This window comes from Populus nigra, chromosome 19, assembly GCF_951802175.1.
Source record: "Populus nigra chromosome 19, ddPopNigr1.1, whole genome shotgun sequence".
Lineage (NCBI taxonomy): Eukaryota > Viridiplantae > Streptophyta > Magnoliopsida > Malpighiales > Salicaceae > Populus > Populus nigra.
The window spans coordinates 6,832,759-6,853,350 of NC_084870.1; the positions used below are offsets into that span (position 1 = coordinate 6,832,759).

At 33.1% G+C, this 20,592-nt stretch overlaps 2 protein-coding genes and 1 long non-coding RNA gene across 3 annotated transcripts; 1 reads left to right on the forward strand and 2 right to left on the reverse strand.

Annotated features, from left to right (window-relative positions):
* Positions 1 to 4,072: 4,072 nt before the first annotated feature.
* On the reverse strand, positions 4,073 to 10,147 carry LOC133680239 (cycloartenol-C-24-methyltransferase). The gene is made up of 13 exons (XM_062103049.1): positions 9,854 to 10,147; positions 8,019 to 8,085; positions 7,200 to 7,273; positions 7,030 to 7,114; positions 6,878 to 6,933; positions 6,199 to 6,253; positions 5,980 to 6,027; positions 5,694 to 5,777; positions 5,425 to 5,541; positions 5,247 to 5,330; positions 5,034 to 5,159; positions 4,805 to 4,902; positions 4,073 to 4,364 (listed from the first exon to the last, which is right to left on the reverse strand). The coding sequence occupies exons 1-13, from the start codon at positions 9,934 to 9,936 to the stop codon at positions 4,301 to 4,303; spliced, it is 1,041 nt and encodes a 346-aa protein (XP_061959033.1). The 5' UTR covers positions 9,937 to 10,147; the 3' UTR covers positions 4,073 to 4,300.
* A 4,232-nt stretch (positions 10,148 to 14,379) lies between these two features.
* On the forward strand, positions 14,380 to 16,171 carry LOC133680551 (uncharacterized). Its single transcript, XR_009836340.1, has 2 exons — positions 14,380 to 14,948; positions 15,548 to 16,171. It is a non-coding gene; the product is annotated as an uncharacterized LOC133680551 (long non-coding RNA).
* A 442-nt stretch (positions 16,172 to 16,613) lies between these two features.
* On the reverse strand, positions 16,614 to 19,224 carry LOC133679568 (protein TEEBE-like). Its single transcript, XM_062102206.1, has 3 exons — positions 19,054 to 19,224; positions 18,049 to 18,546; positions 16,614 to 17,396 (listed from the first exon to the last, which is right to left on the reverse strand). Exons 1-3 carry the CDS (start codon positions 19,130 to 19,132, stop codon positions 16,876 to 16,878), a joined length of 1,098 nt encoding a protein of 365 aa, XP_061958190.1. The 5' UTR covers positions 19,133 to 19,224; the 3' UTR covers positions 16,614 to 16,875.
* Positions 19,225 to 20,592: the final 1,368 nt, after the last annotated feature.

Consider the following 20,592-nt stretch of genomic DNA (forward strand, 5'->3'; position numbering starts at 1 on the left):
CAATCCAGAGGCAGTCACGAGGGTTCTGGACGTAAGAGAGCTCATTCTCAATTCTATTTGACAGCGACGAACAGATAAGGGAAGATAGTTAATGTTCTGCAGAAAAAATCTGTTGAATCTTTTATTTTATTGAACCCAGAAGATGCTTTCATTTTCCATTCTCAAATCTCAAGCGTGCTTGTTCTTTTAATAATGAATATTCTTTCCTACTTATATTTCTAATGAATTAATATTTTTATCTATGTGGTGATGCTCTTTGGTTGGTTATTCGTTAACGAAAATAAAATCCATGGTGTTTTTTTTTGTTATAGCTTATCAGAGACAAGATCCATGATGTTCTAGTAAAAAGGTTGGTGATTAAGGGGAGAAAAGTGGGCCAACAACTTGTTGGGTGTCCAGAAACACTGTGATATCTCTTTAATTTACACGAGAACATGTACCTCAAATGGCTGAACAAAACTACAAGCTGGGGTCTTTTTCATAAGATCTGGGTCCTTTCTGGTGGAATATTTGAGATCTTCTTTTGATTCCATTTATGAACACCCCCATCCCCCCGAAAAAAACAAAGTAAACGCAAACGTAACCAGACAGACAACCTTAAATGAGTAGCTAGCGTGGTGTCTTAATTAACAAAGAATGCGTCATGACCTGGAGCATCACCGTTTTGGTAAAAGACTTTGCCAGCGTAACAGCACTAGGTGGAGGTTTAAAAATGGGAGGTCGTCGTGGGTGGAAGTTATATATCAATGGCTCTCGATGAACTCTTAAGAATCGCAGAAACGTTTCTCAGAATTCAATGAGATGTCAAAATGAAATTTGAACATGCATGAAGGGTTTAATTACTTGATGCTGGTAACATCATCATAACAGATCATCAATTTTCTTCGACGGACAGGTACAGGGGTGTTTTTCTTCATATATTTCTTGGAACTAAGCACTAAACATCAAAAAATAAAATAATCGAGAGTCCTGAGTAATTGGCGGAGCCGCTAAAGTAGCTAAAGTGGTGATAAATCCGGTCAGTAATCTATATATTCCTAATCTCCAGTAAAAATCAAATAAATTAATCTATTTATAAGACTTGGTCAATTGGATTAAGGGATCGTCCAATTAGAAATAATAAGAGAACGCATAGGTCATTAAAAAGAGTTCTGGTAAACACATATATTAACATTTTTATTAACCTTTCCGTGATCATCAAGGCAATTCTGTAAGAGCAATAGTGCCTTCTTTTGACCTAACTTGGAGCGGGTTCCGAAAAAGTACACGTTGTCTTTTCTTCCCCCACCTGCCAAACATTGGCAAAGATTCGCAAGCCTGCCTGCCACGCATGACTAGAATCTTTGATTGCTCCCTTGCGTCGCTTATGCCATAGCTTTCCCAAATAATGCTCTCCCTTTTTGTTGCTTGCTGGTTAATTCGTTCATTCAAGATGAATAAGAGGGTAGCAACTCGTACTATATGTGCTTTGATGTATTTAAAAAATATATTTCTTTTGAAAGAATATTAAATTTATATTTTTTAGTATTTTTTATTATTAAAAAATTATTTTAATATATTTAAAAATAAAAAATATTTTTAGAAATCACTTTGGATTTTAAACCCTAAAGTCAGAATTCAAGTTGCAGCTTATTGGTTCTTTACTTGCGTTTTCGTTTGAACACTTTTTTCAATTTCTCTTTCGTGTAGGGTTTCATTTCAAAGTCATCAAAGTTTTTCCCTAAGGATTTATTCATAGATCTACATAAATTGGAAAAGATTTAATGGATAAAATTGCTTAATTACGAGGTAAATGAACTATCAACCCCCCTTAGTTAATTATGAGATTAATTTATGGGTTTTTTTAAAAAAAAAATCATACAATTGCTCTGCTTTATTTTATTTTTTTCTTTTAGTGTGATCCTCTTTTTATTTTTCTTGGGTGTTATTTAAGCTTACAAAATCCATTTTATATTACTGATTTATCAACAAACCTTCTTATTGCTGGCAAAAAAAAGAAGAAAAAGTGCTATATCCGAAGATGGCTTCGCGTAGAGACACTTCCTATGTTAATTAAATCAAGCACGATATTCCTACGGTCTTCTTCTTAAGCCTTTAATCGTCGAATTAATTAATTATAATAAGATGCCGTCTTCGGCAACTTGCTGGAGAATCCAAAATTGCGCTCGCTAGATGACTGCAATGCCACTTGGCAGCTTCCGCATAAAACACGCCATTGCATATGGCATTTTGCGACATAAAATAATTCAGTGGCCACTAACAATATATTATAATTATTATAAATAAAGTTAAAGGATGGGGGAGAAAATATATTATAATTATTATAAATAAAGTTAAAGGATGGGGGAGAAAATATATTATAATTATTATAAATAAAGTTAAAGGATGGGGGAGAAAATACTGTTTCCACACCTATTAATACTGTGGATTACTAGTGTTGGTTTATTTTACTCCTTTTTTTTGTTATTGATTTTTTAAAACTTAATCCTTATATAATGTGTTTATAAGAATATAGAGTAAATAATTTGTTTTAATTTTTTTTTATATAGTTACTACAATATCAAAAAAAATCTCAATATCATATTATGATTTACTTTTTAAAAAAATTAGTTAAATAAAAAATATTTTTTTTTAAAAAAAAGTTATTAAACTTTGTAGGGTCAATAATCTGATTTGCGAGTTTGACGAGATAACCTAGTTGTTCCTATTTACGAGTTTAGCAGAGTACTTTTTCTTTTTTCTAATTAAATTCGATTATGTGATTGTTTATTTTTATTTTTATCATATATTTGATAAAATAGTTTTAGAAAAAAAATGTTATTAAGTTTTAAAAAGTTCATGAGCCTGTTAACGTATATGGTGAATTTAACTATTTTTTCTCTTTTTATATATATTTATTTTTTCAATTTCATCCATTGATATAGACTGATTGAGAATTGAGTTTCATAATATGTTTTGTTTTGTTTTCTACAAGGTTATCATAGTTTTTTTTTTAAATCTCAGTATTGGTTTGACACTCGATTTTACGATTGTCTATTTTTGTTATTATATAATTAAATAAACAATAGTTTAGAAGGAAAAAAAACAAAGTTACTAATCCTAATGAAGTTTATTACCCGATTTACGAGTTTAACATGTTGACTCGGACTATCCAATTTACGGGTTTAGTGGGTTTACCAATGAAACTTGATATTTTTTTTTAATATCATTTTTATTCAATATTGAATTGGTTGAGAAATATAATTCATGGTTTATTTTTTTTCTATTTTCTATAGGGTTACCATAATTTCAAATAACTGTTTTTTTAGGGTTAATGCTCGATTTTAAAAGCATATAGTGTTATCATAAAATTAAATAAAAATAATTTATAAAAATAACAAAGTTATTACATCATTAAAATCTATGACCCAAGTCGCAAGGTGATCAAGATCTATCTAATGCTACATCGTCTCAATAACAAAAATTATTGTTTTAAAGTTTTTTTTATTTAAAATTATACCATATTTTTATTGATCATTTAAGTTGTTTTTAGACCTATTAAATTAAATAATTCACTTTGAATTAGCTTCTACACAATTTAATTTTAAACTCGAGTAAAATAAGAAGCCGAGCTAATCAATTTCAAGATTAAACCAAGATTAAATTACTTGATTGGATTTAATAATGTTATAAAAAAAATCTTTATTTTTTTAAAAATTTTTTATTAAAAAAGACAGATCCGCATCGGACAGCGAACAATGTCCTGGTACCGTTCAAAGATGATAATAGCTCCCTAAGATGTGTCATGCTCACCATGAATTTATTAGAGCATACTTCATGTTTCATCGCCATCACAATATTTGCATAATCTCTTCAACTAAAATGACAGCCCAGCAGACAAACTGGTATCTGACAATCCAAAAATATCATCAACCGGCTGACTAGAACCAAAATTCAATGTCGTGGGGTAAAAGAATACGAGGAAAAAAACAAAAAAAACGTAACAGCCCCACGGGAGCACAGGACTCGGGGACCAGCAGCATGATGCCATCAGAATTCAGAAGGTTGGTGGCAGAAAAATAAAAATGTCACATTAGTGTAAAGTTTTGCCCGTTGGATTGGTTGAGGACAGAAAGCCGATGAAATTGATCGAGCAAATATCAAGGGGTACAACACAAATCAACTCAAAAAACTGGAGAGTTTTGAGATAATCACAAGACAGTAGTGGCCTAGCATTGTCAAAAGTCAGTCTAAGAAACACACTACCCATCACGATGCCCAGGAAGATTTAAATAACTAAAGCAGCAGAGTTTGCACCAGATCACTGGCTCCCTGAATGTGGCTTCCGAGCCACGAAGAAAAACAGCGGGGTGAAAATCTCCTTCCTGGAAGGCATAATAATAAAATTCCGTCATTATTATGGTAACGTAAGTATTAGAAAACCTCATGATCATAAACTTCAACAATTGTTGAAGATAAATTTTCTGGTATATTAAAAATCCGTGAATTCTTTTGCTCACACGCTACTCATAAGTAAACCCATAAGCAATCCAGGACCAAAGAGCTAGTAAGAGGAATTATTCCTAACGTTTTGTCAGGAAAAAGAAAAATTCAAGGTGGAAGCATCCCAGTCATTTGTTGGCCAGGAGATGCTTGTTATAAGCAGACCCAGACCAACATACAAGGGTGAGGGGAAAAAAAAGGTGTCTGCTTGAGGCTCAAAATGGTCTCGTAAGGTGGTCAATTAGGTAAAAATACACAAGCACTGTATGGGCTGAACATAAGGGTCCACAAAGGAGGCTAACATGATAACAGAAAGACTCACCTTCCACCTTCAACTAATCCCTCTGCAGCCTTCTCAAGAAAATCTTGAACCCTTTGACTTCCTTTGGGAGCAAGTCCTACAAATTCCAGGGCTTTGACCTGCAAGGTGAATTACCAGTTAACCATCCACGAGGGCTGCAATAATCAGAAATATAAGTTCATTCGCTTTGGAGTGCCAAATAATAGGGTGATAATGGTACAGGAACCAAACAGCATGGACCAATATTTACCATATTTTTTGTAAAGAATCTCCCAACAGCTGTTAAACGGAAGCTACTCAGTGAGAAGTGACTTGTGTCCAAAGGCAAGTACCATGGCACAGGTGAGCCCACTGCAAGATCTTTTGACCACATGACCTTCACAGACAGAGTAATGACAACCATTATCACGATCAAATGTTTCAGATATCAACTATGAAAAGGAGACACAGATTCTTTACTGACCTCAAAACCAGCTTTCTTTAGAGCATCAATGCATTGTCCAGTCAACCTGATGTCTGGAAGGCCATCACCGATCTCTATTTCTGCCTGCGCCGATTAAAATATGTTAAATTCACGGCCATGAAGATTGAAATCACTAATAGAAAATAGGAGGCCTTTTTAGACAGCTAAAATATCTAACCTTAATTTTCTGATGTTCTTGGTTATGTGGATCGAAAGAATCAGTCATGCACCACTCATATGCAGCAAAACATTGTCCTGGCTTCAATACCCTGTAAATCTCACTGTAGCATCCATACTGTTCAGAAAATACAGAATGTTACAAAGGTCAGAGAGAGAGAGAGAGAGAGAGAGAGATACCTATTTACGTACATAAATACTTGACTACATATATATATGTGACACAAAGATACCAGGAAATATAAATTGAGAGTTTTTCTAGGAACATACTGCATCTGGTGCATGGCAGGTAGCTTCAATTGCATATACAGCATCAAAAACGTTATCAGGGAATGGCATTTTCATGAAATCACCCTGTATAATCAAGAAACAACTAAATTGACAGGTCACTGCAAAGTATAAAAATCATATCCTAGAACTCGTGCATGCCATGTACATGTTAAAATTTAAACCAGGTACACCAAATTGGCAAAAGAATAAAGATAGAACAAAACAAAAGTGCTTAATAGATAGGAACTCAACAAGAACTTGAATTTACACCAAGAACAGAACCAACCTTCACAAAATCACAAGTCCTGTCAACTCCTGCAATGCGATTTAGTTCCTGCAAAGTAATATAGGCAGTGAGCTTCAATGCCATTTTGAAAACATCATGGCAAACAAATTAAAAGTGAAAAGTATGGAAATCAAATAAAGTCGATCAATTTCAGATAATCCACCAAATACAAGTGCACAACTCTTTTAACTGACATAGATGAAAAGGATAGGCATGCACCTTTCCCCTTGATATCTGATACTCATTGTTGTTCAACCCTGTTACTGATGTTGAGCTGCAGCACATCACCATAAAAATTATGATATGCCTAAAGCACTCTCATGGACAGGAATTCAATGCAAAGAAAGTGAGCTTATTTGTCAACATGAAGAACAGTAAGATTTCATTCAACAATTAATACTTGAGCTACTTCCAGATGAGGCCCAGCATTTGCACGATCCATGTTGCAAATTCTACCAAAGGACTACAAACATTGTTTACAGCAACAGGGCAAAGTAGGATACCAGTCCAACAATTGGTTCTACCGCTTCCCATTAAGATTTGAAAAGACCACCAAATCACTACCGCGATTATGTCATAACAAGAAGCAGAGTAGGATGCCTGTCGAACAATTATTAGTTGCTCTGCTTCCTGGTAAGATAGTTTACATCAAGTGAAATATGAAGCCAGCTGGTGATAGCAGCCATTTATCATCCTTGCATTTTTTAAACTACTACCATAAAAGGAAGTATTTAAGAACCTAACACCATATAGGGATTCAGCAATAACTACAAAACAAAATCCAAGATGATGCACATGACAAACCTATGAATAAAGTCAGTATGCACTTAGCATAACTTAAATTTGAACCCTACTTTTTTACTTGCATTATCAAGGAAAGGAAATTTTTGCCACTCACCTGAATCGAGCAATTTCTCTTAAAGGCCCGCCAATTCCACATCCTACATCCAACACCTATTTTAACAAAAAGAGGTCAAGTTAATGCATCAAGGTCATTAAATGAAGTAGATCTCCACTTGGTTTGACAATATTCTGTAGAAGAGACTAAACCTTCTGTCCAGGTTTCAGGCCAAGTTGTAAAGCGAGAAAGTGTTCATGTCGCTTAATGCTCTCGCGAAGAGACTCCCCTTTGAATCTGAAACAAGAAATATTTTACTTGCAATCAGACTTATAAATAGCAGTTGTGATCAGCCTTAAAATAGAAGACACAAAAAGGGTACCTAGGAGCAAAATGGAAAGACTCCCCCCAGCCAAACTCATAAAAGCTGGTAACAAGATCGTAATATTTATTAACCTGTAGTTTAAATGTGATGAGTTAATAGGTATAGGTTAAATATCACTGTTTGGAGCAGCAATAAGTTCGCATCCAAAAGAAAATAAACAGGTTATTCTTATTTCAACAAATATTTCAATTCTTCACACTCAAATAGAAACATTACAGAAGATTAATAGCACCAAGACACATGTTGCATATCTAGCTGACTGATTTGATTTAGGATAATCTAGCTTGATGGCTAATAAACTTGATGATAAAAGAACATTATTCATCCTTGTCTTGATAGAAGTTGCAAGGGAAAACTTCCATGGAAGTTTCCAAAATATTGTTTCAAGAGGTTTTTGCATGGATCAGGGTTCTATTTAAATTTTAACTGTTTGGTTTCAAGTAAACCAATTTATATTTAGTAACTCATAAAAGGGTTAACAAGAAACTTAGCTTCTCAGACATATTATGAGCTATGAAATGGACACTGCATGCAGTGTCATATTAATGTTTTTATGACACAAGGAATATATCAATAAAAAGTTACGAGCATTATGCAAAATCAATTAGCACTTAATTTAGAGACCAATGAAAATGTATTGAAAAGGAAAATAAAAAAGTTCAATTATAAATCCTTCTGAGACTATAAATACACAAGGAGAAGCTACAAGTTTTCCAAAGCTAAATATAAAGAGAAGGAAACTGAAAGGAACAGCTTATCTGCAGGAAATACATGAAGGTCAATCTTAAGAGGATAGTTGACTTGACCTTCTCTTACCATGTCAGAGTAGTTGGCTTTTCTCTCTTCCTCATCACCTCCATAACAGACATGATACTTCTCATACCTGGATTGTCAATATAAGATTTTCATAAAAGAATTTCAATAAGATTCAAGAAAATTTAAGGTTTGAAAACCTAAAAGCTCACACATGCTGCATAAGAATTTCCAGGAAATTTCGATTGATTAAGCACCAAACTCAAACTTTAGACTGCAGCTTTTGCTTCTGTTTTTAGGTGCTTTCCAGAAGTGCTTTAGGCTTGAAAAAGCATTAAATTGATTCTTTTTTAGTGTTTTCTGATGGTTTTAAAGCGTTGATGTCAAAAATTAAAAAAAAACAAATCTGAAAAAAATTCATTTTGATACATTTTCAAGCAAAAAGCTATTTTCCCTGCACCATAATCCCAAACACCCTGAGTCTTTACAATCAATAACAATGCCTTCTATAGTAGCTCAAGAAAAATAATTAATAAAAAATCACTTGCAAGCAAAAATAAAATTCTATCTTTTGCACAAAAGAGTGACTCCTGGGATTTTTCATTTTTCCTTAATCCTTCAGGTCCTTTCTGAGAATTTCCCTAGAAAGCAGGCTCCATCAATCCCCTGAACAATCTAGGAATATTCGTGTGGTTCTTTTGTGATCCAATTTCCATGTACAACAGATATAATTCACTATTCAACCTAAAAAAACATTACAAGCAAACAAAAACCTGATTTCTAAACAGCCTGTAACACACTAGAGACGCAAGGGAAACCTGATATATAGTCATGATTGAAAGGGTGATTGTTTGGTTTGGGTCCTCATAAAAATATGTGTTCGGTTAAAATTGTTGTTAAAACTGCTTTAAAAGGTAAAATGACTAAAGAACGAGTAGTGAATTCATAACTTCAAATTAAATAAAAAGCGTGAGATTATCAAAACATAAAAAATGTGTCTCTTGCTGTTTGTGCTGGCATCAAGGACCCATGGAGATCCATCTATGAAAACTCTCCAAACCTTATAGGGATGATTTGTGTAAATCTGATGGAATGTTTGTTATAGGTAAAACCAAACTTTTGTTTCTCCAAGTACACGCTGGAGTGTTTGAATTGCAAAGGTTAAAATGGTCCATCGATTTTTCAATGGTAAGAAAAGCGGGAAGAAGATAATAAAAGCAGAATTGCGGTTCAAGAAAGCAATGCTTTGCCATAACCGAGGTTAGACCTCATTTAATGGCAGGCTCCACAAATTAAACCACACTTTTATTTGATAACCAAACAATATGACTGGGGAAAAAAGCAAAAGCCACCTTAATCCCAAACATCCAAGCAACAACTAAAAATGCTTTCTACTAAAGCTACGTTTTTTCAAACTGCAACCACTGCTAAACACACCCGTAGTGGTACAGCCATGGAAAAAGACAAATCATATGGAAGCCAACATTCAGTTCCAAGTTCACATGCTAGCCAACCCATGTTACTCTTTTATCTGTTTTCTTTGTAATTTCCCCGAACTCAAATTAAAGCAGGCATATCTAATCTAATCGTTTTCGTTTTCGAAACAAAAAAAAGAATAGAATAGAATTGGTACAATCGCCTTCTACTTGTTATAATTTCTGAACTCAGAAAAATAAATGATTTACATGTCAGATTCAAGAAAGCGGGAGCATGCACAACCATTGTTCTTATCAAACCAGGCTGAAGCTCTGTGGTTAATGGTGTCATCAAATCTTGGTCAGTACAGGCTAGGAGAAAGGTGTAATGATCAAGCTAAATAGGCAGAATTTAAAACAAAACAATATAAATAAGAAAGAGAAAGATCAAATCAAGCATGAATAGAGAAGGAAGAAGAATACTTCTCGACAGCAGAGAGAACATCACTTTTATCGATCTTTCCGCCAAGACCAGTAGCGAGATCCAATGCACCAGCTTTCGACATTTCTCTTGAATCCAACAATACAGAGATCCAAAACAAAGCAAAATAATAAATCAGTGGAAACGGATTGGATCCTAGTTTTCGGATGGAAATGCAAAATGTGTTTGAGTGAGAGAGGGGGAGGGTGAATCTAAAGCTAAAGGGTTAGATCGAACGTTGATTGTGGCCGCTATGATTGGGAGATGAAAGAGGAAAGTTGGTTTTGCTAAAGGGCCCTTTTTTATACCTATACAGAAAAAGGAGATATTAAAAAGAAAAAAGAAAAAGATGTTGAGAAGGTGACTTTTGAAATTACATTGTTTCATCAAAAAATTAAAATTTTTATTTAAATTTTATTTATATATTTTTACATCATTTTAACTTATTAATATTAAAAATATTTTAAAAAATTAATAAATTTTCAAAAAAAATTAAAAAATAATCACAAATACAGTCTCAAATACCTTTTAAATTTGAGAAAGGATATACATGACAAATTATTCTTGGAAATGCAAACCGTTTTGACCAAAACTGGCTAACAATTGAAAATGGATGTTTGGAATGGTTTCTACTTCCTTTTAAGGTGTTTTTTTTTTAAATATTAAATTAATATTTTTTATGATTTTAATATATTAATCTAGAAAATTTTAAAAAATTATTTTAATATATTTTCAAACAAAAAAATATTTTAAAAGTATGAATATTTTCAAAATGTGAATTCTTATAAATAATTCATGTATTTAATAAAATCATAATAGAGATTGAAGATCTGTGATTTTACCATCGTTAAACTCAATTAATATATGCCACACACCACGCAGTAAAGAATTATAAGCATACTTAGCATTATTTTTTTATTTTTAAGTACATATTCGAGGTTTTATCATTAAGCGTATAAAATTTAGAATGTCGAGATATATATATTTTTTACATCCTTAAATATATATCTAAAAAACTTTCACTGATTATTGATGTAACCACACAAATAATACGGAATGAAATTATTCTATGGCAAAAAACAAAACAAAAAAACAAAATTTCCTCTAATAAAACAATATTGTTTTGTCCACGGGAATTATATATATACAAAAAAAAAAAACAAACAAAACAAAACGGCTATTGGATGGAGCATGTCAGAGCCGTGAGGAGTGAGAAAACGCAAGTCTGTGAGGAAGCAAAAAGCTGAAAGAGATTCCAAGAAAGACAGCGCGATAAATTTGTCTTTTTCGTTGACGCCGAGAAGACTCCACGTCAATGCTCACGTGATCGGCACGTGTGCCGTTGCACGTTCATGGGATCTGTGTCAGAAGAGTCAACCCCCTGAAGTGATGCCAGTTCAGTGAGTGACTGGAATCTGGTTCCCACACCAGAGGAAGGCCCTGTTGATACTTGATATTGCATTTTAGACGGGAATTCAGTAAATTTTTAATTTTTTAATTTAAAATTAATTTATTTTTTTATCTTTTAAATATATAAATATTAAAAATATTTTTTAAAAATTTTAAAAATAACTATTATTATATTTTTAAATATCATTTAAGAGCTATTTATTATTTATGCGGCATGGTCGTTTTTTAAAAAAATATTTTTTTAATTAAATTTTTTATATTAAAAATAAAAATATTAATTTAAATATTTTTAAATAAAAATAATTTTAAAAATATCAAAATCCAACTTAAAAAATAAAAATATATCATAAATTCATGGTGGGCCATGCAACTCCAGTGTGGGGTAGTACTTTAACATTGTTTAACATTGCATTATGAAAGCGTTTTTGAAAAAAAAAATTATTTTAAATTAATATATTTTTAATGTTTTTAATTATTTTAAGATGATGATATTAAAAATAATTTTTAAAAATTAAAAAAAATATTATTTTAATATATTTTAAAATAAAAATATTTTAAAAACCAACTATTTTCTTATTTTTCAAAACTTTTATATGTGATCTTGCCAGAAACTCTATTAGGGAAGCGTGCTTTGTCCGGGCTTCGGCTCGTCGTTTTATAAGTGGACCACGTCTTATTGAAGTTTTGGTCCAGCAGTTCCATGGTCAACCGGTCCGAATCCAGGTCATCATGAACGCATAATATGCAGCAACGGGGCCCCCTCCTGCATGGAGTGTTGCAATATTTTCTTATTCGACGAAGATTTATTAATAATTGTGTTTTGTAAATAACCATAAATTTCATGTTCATGAATTAAAAATATTTAAAATATATATTTTAAGTTAAAAACAAATATATTATTTAGAGTATGTTTTAGAATTCAGCCCACTCTCGATTTAAAAATACAATAATGAAAAAATATAGCCACTTTAGTAACCCTTTATTTGGAGTTGGCTTGAACATTAAATATTTGAAATATATTTTTTAATATATATATATATATATATTTGAAAATATTTTTAAAATATAGCCACTCTCGAGTGTGTTTTTAAAAATATTTTTTATTTAAATATATATATATATATATATATATATATATATATATATATATATATATATGAAAACAAACCTGGAGAACGTAAAATTAGAAGTAAATCTACTTCCCACCGAGCTATTTTTAAATACACTCGTCATTTTACAACGAAAACTTGTAATTGGAGTAGAACTTGTGACTGCATCAATGCTGTCATCGTTAATATTTACTAATTGATATAAAGAAAATAGTTTAACTACCTTGCAAAAAAATTAGATGACTACCTGTGAATTATTTTAATTTCGTGTTTATTACTTCTACCAAAAAAAGAAGTCGTTCCTTGATAACAGTATCAACTTTGAATAAATGAGCTACGTTTTACTTTAAATGCAGCACAAACTAAAATTTAGTCAATCCTCTAACCGTTTAATTTAATACCGTGTTAATAAATATACTTTGGTCAAGTTTGAGTAATTATATCTAACTTAATTTTTAATATTTTATAAATTATAAATATAATTTTTTTAACAAAGCAGGGTAAACATGTTGGGGTAGATTAATTTTTTTTTATAAATATTACATGTATTAACAGATTAGATTTATATTACTAATTCTTATGAGTTTATATTTAGAAGCGAACCTAGACATCAACTTTAGATATTATAACTCTTAGTATCAAATCTAATTTTTATACATTGCATCGATATTAAATTATAGTTGTCTCCTTCTCCACTCCAAAAAAAAACAATATTCTTTTTTAATGTTAAGTAGATTTAATGAGAAGATCACTAATAATAATTTTATGTTAGAAATATTTTTAAATAAATATTCAATCCATAAAGATTAAAAATATATATAGTATATAAATTGAGTCTGGAATTTTGACCTTTCATTTAATCTATGATATTTATTTTTTTAATTTTTTTAATTTATTATTATTTATAATATCAATATTATTTGATTTTGATAAATTCAATCGGCTTAAAGAATATAAATATTAGAGAGGAAAGGATTTTTTTCAACACCCCTACCATTTAATTCGTCTGTGCGAAACCTCAATAAACGCAAGAGAAAAAAGGAAATTACTAAAAACCAATTTAAAAAACTACGTGGCAGGGTTTAACCGGCCGCTTGAGTGAAAAACAGAACCGCAAAACCAAAACTGAGAATAAAAAAAAAAAGAAAAAAAACGAATAAACCCTTTTCCCTGCAGAAAATACAGAAAAAAGGAGCAAATTGATCTTCTCAACAGCCATCTCTACATTAAAAACGCAGAGTTTTACACCAGCAACTTCAAGAACTTGACCAGGATCCTTTTCTGTTGCAAGATTCTATCTTGTTCCTGATAAAATATTCGACATTGTTTCCCCTCATGCATTTGCTGCTGTTCAGATATATCTAAACAATTAAAAAAAGGCTTCCAATTCAGTTAAATCAGTTAATTATTACTTATTTATATCTATAAGCGATCAAATAATTGTTGCTGATAATTATTGCACGAATTGCCAGGAAATCTTGCTGGAGCTAATTTATTTTTAATTAAATTTAGCGTGAAATGGACATTTACGATGATTTCACTTTTTGCCAGGTATTTACACTGCATTCATTTAATTACTTATTCGAATAATTAATTTCACTTTCTTGAAATAATTTTAATTACTGGAGTGTTTCTGAGATTAAAATATTTGTTGAAGAATTTAGGCGGGATTACCTGTTGATAAAAAAATGGACTAGAGGCGAAGAATCTTCCATTGGATATTGGATGTATAAGTATCAAAGATGGGTTTTCAAATGGCACTAATAGTAATCAGGGCGGCGGTGGTATTGTGTGGAGAGATAATTTGCCTAATGATGCTGATTCCAAGAATGAGAAAACTGTTGGTTCTTCGTTGTTCAATATTATTTGATGTGCCAGATCGAGGACAGTCTAGACAAATCCCATCTGGAAATGCTGGAACTTTGACTACTAAATGTTAGGTTTGGTTGCCATTGCATGTGCAGCAAATGGTTGGCACCAACCATTTGACTATTGGCAGCCACCTTTGTTGAAGAAGAGGAGGAGTTGGCAGCCACCATTGTTGAATGAGCTGGAGTTTGGCAGCCACCAATGTTGACAACAAAGCAAGAAGAGCTGCCATGAAATGCCTATAAATAGAGGCATTATGTGAGAGCAAAATGTGAGAGTGGAAGAGAGAGTTGTGAGAACGTGAAGAGAAGAGAAGAAGAGAGAAAGAGGGGCTGCAATGGCAGCAGCCTTGCTGCCATTGCAGCAGCTGCAAGTGCAGCAAGAGAGTTGAGAGAGTTGAGTAAAGTGGATGTAATCCTCCTCCTCTACATGTATTTATTGTATCCTTTCTCTATCTCTAATAAAATGAACCTCTCCCGTGGATGTAGGCGGTTTTGCCGAACCACGTTAAATATTGTGTCAGTGTGCTTAAGCCTCCGATGAGCAACTATCAGAACATCACCGGTCGGAATTCCCAACACTAAATCCGAAGAAGAAAAGGTTTCTGCTAGCAAGCCAGTGGCTCGAGCACAAGCTAAGGTTCCGTTTGAGAAAGGTTATAGCCAAATGGATTGGCTTAAACTTACTCAAAAACACCATGATCTTGCAGGTATAGAATTGCAAATTTGCTGTCATGTTTCTTTACTTTTGTTTTTTCTGTATCCTTAATGTTTGTTGTAGCATTCTTACCAGTATTTGGCAAATAGTTGCCATTTTACTATGTTGCCTTACATCATCTTTATTTTCCATCTTTAAAGCCTTGACGTATTGAGTTTTCCTCGAAGGATTGGTTAAGATTCATCATGTTGTCATCGCTCATTGTGTAAACATCGATTGAGAAGCATGCTCACACCGTGAGATTCTCTTTATGATGCAAGCAAGTGTGATCTTAAGAAGATTCCACACTAGCCTTGCAAACATTTATTCATGATTTAATATGTTTTTATTGATGCCAATTTGCTGAACTGGTATAGTTCAGCAAATTTAGGAAAAGACTGTACATCTTTATTCAGTATCCTTTTCTGGATTTTCTTTTTCTTGGTGAATTTTAGAGGGTGTAGCTGAAGATCAGTTTGGACCGGATAATCATCCCATGTGAAACATCTACTTTTTTCATGCTGTGCAAAAATGAGCAAGCTTGAAAGATGAATTCGTTTCAACCCAATCTGAAATTGTTAAGATTTATGTGGTTTTATTTTTTCTTTGAAGCTATATTTATAATCGATGCCCCAAAAGCGAGTGATATTCTGCTCACCATCGAACTTTCTAACCATGGTCAAGCTCGATCCATGGGGAAGTCTATCAGTTCATCTTAACCTGCTTGCCTTTCTTGCTTAATTAAGAAGCTGTCCTTCAAGATTTTGCTTCCGAGGGGGGGAAAGGGAACGGATTTTCAACGCATGAACAGGCTTTTTTCCCCTTAAGACTGTTGAGCTTCTCTGCCCAGATTGCAATCCTTAACACTTCATTTCAGACAATTACCATGCCTGGGTGAATGCTGATTTCTTGCTAGAGAAGTGTCTTGTGGGCACTTTGGATGCAAGTCAGTGAAGACAGTTGTATCTTGCATTTCGTAAGTGGACCTTGGCCACATCGGCTTAATCATCATATGAAGCAGAGTTCCTTCTGTAATTTTCCTATTGAAGCTTATCATGGCAACGATGCCCTGACACTTTTTGGATAGGGGGCAACAACACCAAATCAGTTGTATTCTTATGTACAATATATTTTGAAATATATTTTGACGTTAGTGATATGATAAATAATAATGTTCTTACATGAAAATTACTTCCGATGCTGTTGGGATGATGTAATAAAACACATTTTCCTTGAGTTTTGTTTTTTTTTTTTGGTTGAAGATTTGTTATGGATAACAACAGGGTTAAGGATGAAAGCTAAATGTAACTAACGAATTCAGAGATGCTGCTGGATTTCACTTGTGACGACGAGCCAATAAACCAAATTTTCCTTCAATCACATTGCTCCGTCGTTAAGTTTATTGCTTTTGATTCATCGAACACGTAGATGTAATTAACCATGATGATTATTTTTATTTTGGAACTCTAGACACCAGGTTTCTTTTATCAGCTTTTGGCTTTCGGGTGGAATTAGAACATCTTTACTCTCTTTTTTATATATATATAAAAAAAAACATGCGGGGATTTTGAATTGATGTTATCAACCATATAGATGGACCGGTCACCTGGTTATAGCCCAGGTTGCCAGGTCTTTTTTCAACTTTGGTTTGAAATTTTGAATTTTCGATCATACGCACTTGAGTAAATAAAGCTGTTGCCATTACACGTCCTAGAAATAGTAAATCACATAGTTTCTACTATCATCTTATCCATAAGGCTCTTTCTTCTGACACCACGTGAAGGCGACATCATACAACAACAAAGACCACATGGCCTAGATAGATACAAAAGTAGAGCATGTGCCTCGACGGATGATAACTGTTGCAGGATCCCTATATATAAAAACAACCAGGAACATGTAGTTTTCTAATGATGGAAGCACCAAGGTAGAACTAGCACCTAAGCAATAGGGGATACCCTAACTTCATCAAGTATAGGACCACAAAGGGATCCGTAGTCATCAATCCTAGTATGGTAGTATGAACTGTAAAATGTAATTCTTGTCCTAGCTGAAATGGCTTTGAACTTGAAACTTGCGGTCTTGGATTCACCCTTTCCTTTGGATTCGAATGGAACCTCAAACGTATCACCAGCAGCGAATGCCTCAACCATCATGGATCCATGGCAACCATTCCTCGCATCTCCGATTGTGAATGCGAGACTGTAGACTTTGTTGGGAGTTGTTCTGAGGATTTGGGCAATTGCACTTTCTCTTCCTGCAACAAGCTCAACAGCAGCAAGTCCAAAGGGAACATTGAAGTGCCTTTTGTCAATGAACTTCACAGCTTTAAGTGATTCGATAATCCAGCCAGGGAGTGGAGATGTGAGATCTTCTTGTCTTGGAGGAAGGAGGATGCCATTGGAGGCGTTTACTAACCGATGAGGACCCTCCTCAAAGCCATGATTCTTTACAAGGTTATCTACAAGACATCATTTACAACCGTCAATAGATAAGAGAAGCTATCATCAAACTCTTGTGAAAGAAAATAGAAATCAAATTTGAAAATTTTACATGTTTTAGAGCAAACATTTAACTTCAAAATTATTTAACCACGGCAGCAACTTAACTATCACCATCACAGATACATATATCACTTCTATCGCAACCATTCAAAGAGAATAGGCAGGAGTTTAGAACTTCAGATGGATAAACAAGACTGCATCTCGAGTCAAGTGTATCCTTTGTTTGACAAGATTGACAAAGTGATGGTTCTAAAATCAAATTACCATCTTCAATATCATATATGCAATAGAAACCAAAAATTGTGGGCTAAAGCCAACCAGATAAACCAAGCAACTAACTAAAGCGCAATCTTGGATAGATCTACAAACAATGTCTGAGGCTAGAGCACCAAATGTAAAGGCGTTGAGAGTTGAAGATCCAAGCCAATGAAAAATAGTCTCTACATATGCAACAGCCTCGACATCCAATCCCACAAAAACAAGCAATACAGAAAATAATCTGGCAAAACAAAATCAGACAAGAAATCACAAAAATACAGCTAAAACAAGCCCCACAAATTCTCCATACCAAAGACAGAACATCACAATAATAGAGTTAGTTATCATTACCTCTTGTGGGCATTGGTGGAAAGAGCTCCTTGATAGCAACTGCATCAATGAGTGGTCCACACGCAGGGTCCTCTTGGACCCCGGTATTGTGAAATGTCACTTTAACAACAGTGGCATTGAGTCTAAATCCCCAAGCATAAGTGTCTCCACCATTACTACTATACAGAGTCTGCAAAGGCAGGTCCCCAAACACAGGACCAACTGAGACTCTCAGCACCTCGTCTTGAGCACAAGTTCTTGAAGCACCAAAAGTTAGGGCATAAAGAGAGCCTGCTTTTATCGTTATTGTTTGAGAAATTGAGGCCTCATTGCCTAGCCTTACCGCATGGACACCATGAGCCACATTAAAGTACATGCCACCGGGTTGTGGCCCAGCAGAGATGTATTCTACGAAGCCATTGATTTCCCAGCTGGGGAGTGCATTTTTTCCTTTAAGGACTGTTTTTCTGATGGCACCAGGTTTTGGTTTCTCTTCAAAGTTGCCATTTTTTAGAAAGCCTGGAGACAGAGAGCAGACCAAGTCAAAATGAGAAAGTGAAATTAGTAGTAAGCAAAGAAATTTGCTAAAGAAAGTAGAGAACCAAATCTGCATCCCTCTTTCTTTGATGGCCACTCTAAATCTAAGAGTAACCTAACTTTCTCTTTCGGGAAATCTTTGAAAATGGATGTGAAACTGTAACTAGCAAGTAAAGGTGAAAGGGAGAGGAGAAAATCCATCACTAAATCTTACAGTAAAGCCCTGAAAGAAGGTTTTATAAGTATGAAGCATAAAGATTCAACCTTGTAGACTAAAAAATCAAACGAGACATTAACTGCCAAAAGCCCGGCAAACAAGAAAAAGTTTGCACTTTACGCACGTATATATGCCAAAAGAGAGAACAAAAACACAAAAAACCCCAACTCAATGAACACACTATGACACTATTATGCTAAATCTTCCTTGTCTAAGCCAGTTAAATGGGGTCACAACATTAAACATAGAAATTAGTACTTAGCTAGCATTACCTTCCATGTAAGTAGCAGCTGAGGCAGAGCCAATGAAGAGCAAGAACAATGCAAGCATAAGCGAAAACCCAACAGCCATTTTCAGAGAACAAACGAACACAAACTAGCCAAGCTTTGTGCGGTGACAGAGAGAGATGAAGTGTCTTCGATGTGGGAGAGAAAAAGGGTTAGGAAATGCTTATATTTATAACGAGATGAGGACAAAAGTGAGTGAGATAAGTGCACATGGGCAGTCTGAGAAATAAAAAAGTTGGCAGAAACCACATTAATAGAGTCACAGATCTGAGACACTTGTCTCTGTCTCTCTTCTCAATTCTCCACATTTCATGGGACTGGCGTTTATGTGTAATTTCACTTATTTACTCTTAGCCTTAGTTGTTTACCGGAAAAAATGTTTTTTTTAAAAAAAAGTGAATTCTAGAAAAAATAAATTTTGAAAAAATAAATTTCAGGAAAATATTTTTTGATATTTGATAGTATAATAAAAAATAAATTAGAAAATATTTTCCGGTATTTGGTTATGTTATGGAAAATAAACTGGAAAATAACTTATTAATGTTTTATTTTTTTCAAGTTTATTAAAATAATGAGGAACAAATCTTACAAATTAAAAAGTTAAATGGAAATGAAATTGAAAAAAAAATATAATTTCATAAATTATCTCAGATAAAATAAATAATAATCAAAATAATAGAGATCAAATAAAAAATAAAAAAATTGAAAGATGAAGAAATTAAAATAATAATAATTAACATTTCATAAATTATTTCAAATAAAATAAGTAACAATCGAAAGAATGAGGACCAAATTTGATAGATAAAAAATTTCAATAAAAAATGATAAGGAAAAGGCAAATAGCAATTATAAAAATAAGGACCTAAGTTAATATAAAAATTAAATTTTAAGAGATGAAATTAAAAAATAAATATTCAAAACAAAATATATATAGCAATCGAAAATTTGAGGATCAAATTTGATATAATCAGCAAATAATGACTTTTCTAAATTTTTCACAACTTCCGGAAAGTGTTTTTCTTCCAAATTTTACAGGAAAACACTTTCTTGAAAACCAAGCTAAATTTTCCTTTGACTAGAAAGTGTTTTCTATTGATCAACTTTTCTAATGGTAAACAAACACATGAAAGTTTGGAAAGTGTTTTTTCGGAAACCATTTTCCGGAAAATAAACACAGCCAAAAGAGAAAATACTTTCCTGAAAACTAAGTCAAATTTTTCTTTGACCGGAAAGTGTTTTCCGTTGATCACCTTTCTTAATGACAAACAAACATAGAAAAGTTTGGAAATTAATTTCCTGAAAATTACTTTCCAGAAAACAAACATGTCCTTAGCTACTGTTTATTTTGTTCTCCAGAAATCCTTTTATCTTAATGTCATTGGTTCTTACGCCTACTTGACATCCATATATTAGACTAACTCTTTTATTTATCAAGTTATATAATTAAAGAAATAAAAAAAAATAGAAAATAAACCTGTCAAATTTATTTATTTTAATTAATTAGGCTGGTTTAGTTATTTTTCT

What these genes read in the sequence shown, in the direction of transcription:
- LOC133680239 (XM_062103049.1), bottom strand. Translation starts at nt 9,936, where the DNA reads ATGTCGAAAGCTGGTGCATTGGATCTCGCTACTGGTCTTGGCGGAAAG. An exon ending in CCTGCCATGCACCAGATGCA is followed by an intron (nt 5,542 to 5,693) that starts GTATGTTCCTAG and finishes TTTTCTGAACAG; the next exon opens with TATGGATGCTACAGTGAGAT. An exon ending in TAAAGAAAGCTGGTTTTGAG is followed by an intron (nt 5,160 to 5,246) that starts GTCAGTAAAGAA and finishes CTGTCTGTGAAG; the next exon opens with GTCATGTGGTCAAAAGATCT.
- LOC133679568 (XM_062102206.1), bottom strand. Translation starts at nt 19,132, where the DNA reads ATGGCTGTTGGGTTTTCGCTTATGCTTGCATTGTTCTTGCTCTTCATT. An exon ending in AGCTGCTACTTACATGGAAG is followed by an intron (nt 18,547 to 19,053) that starts GTAATGCTAGCT and finishes CTCTGTCTCCAG; the next exon opens with GCTTTCTAAAAAATGGCAAC. An exon ending in TCCACCAATGCCCACAAGAG is followed by an intron (nt 17,397 to 18,048) that starts GTAATGATAACT and finishes GATGTCTTGTAG; the next exon opens with ATAACCTTGTAAAGAATCAT.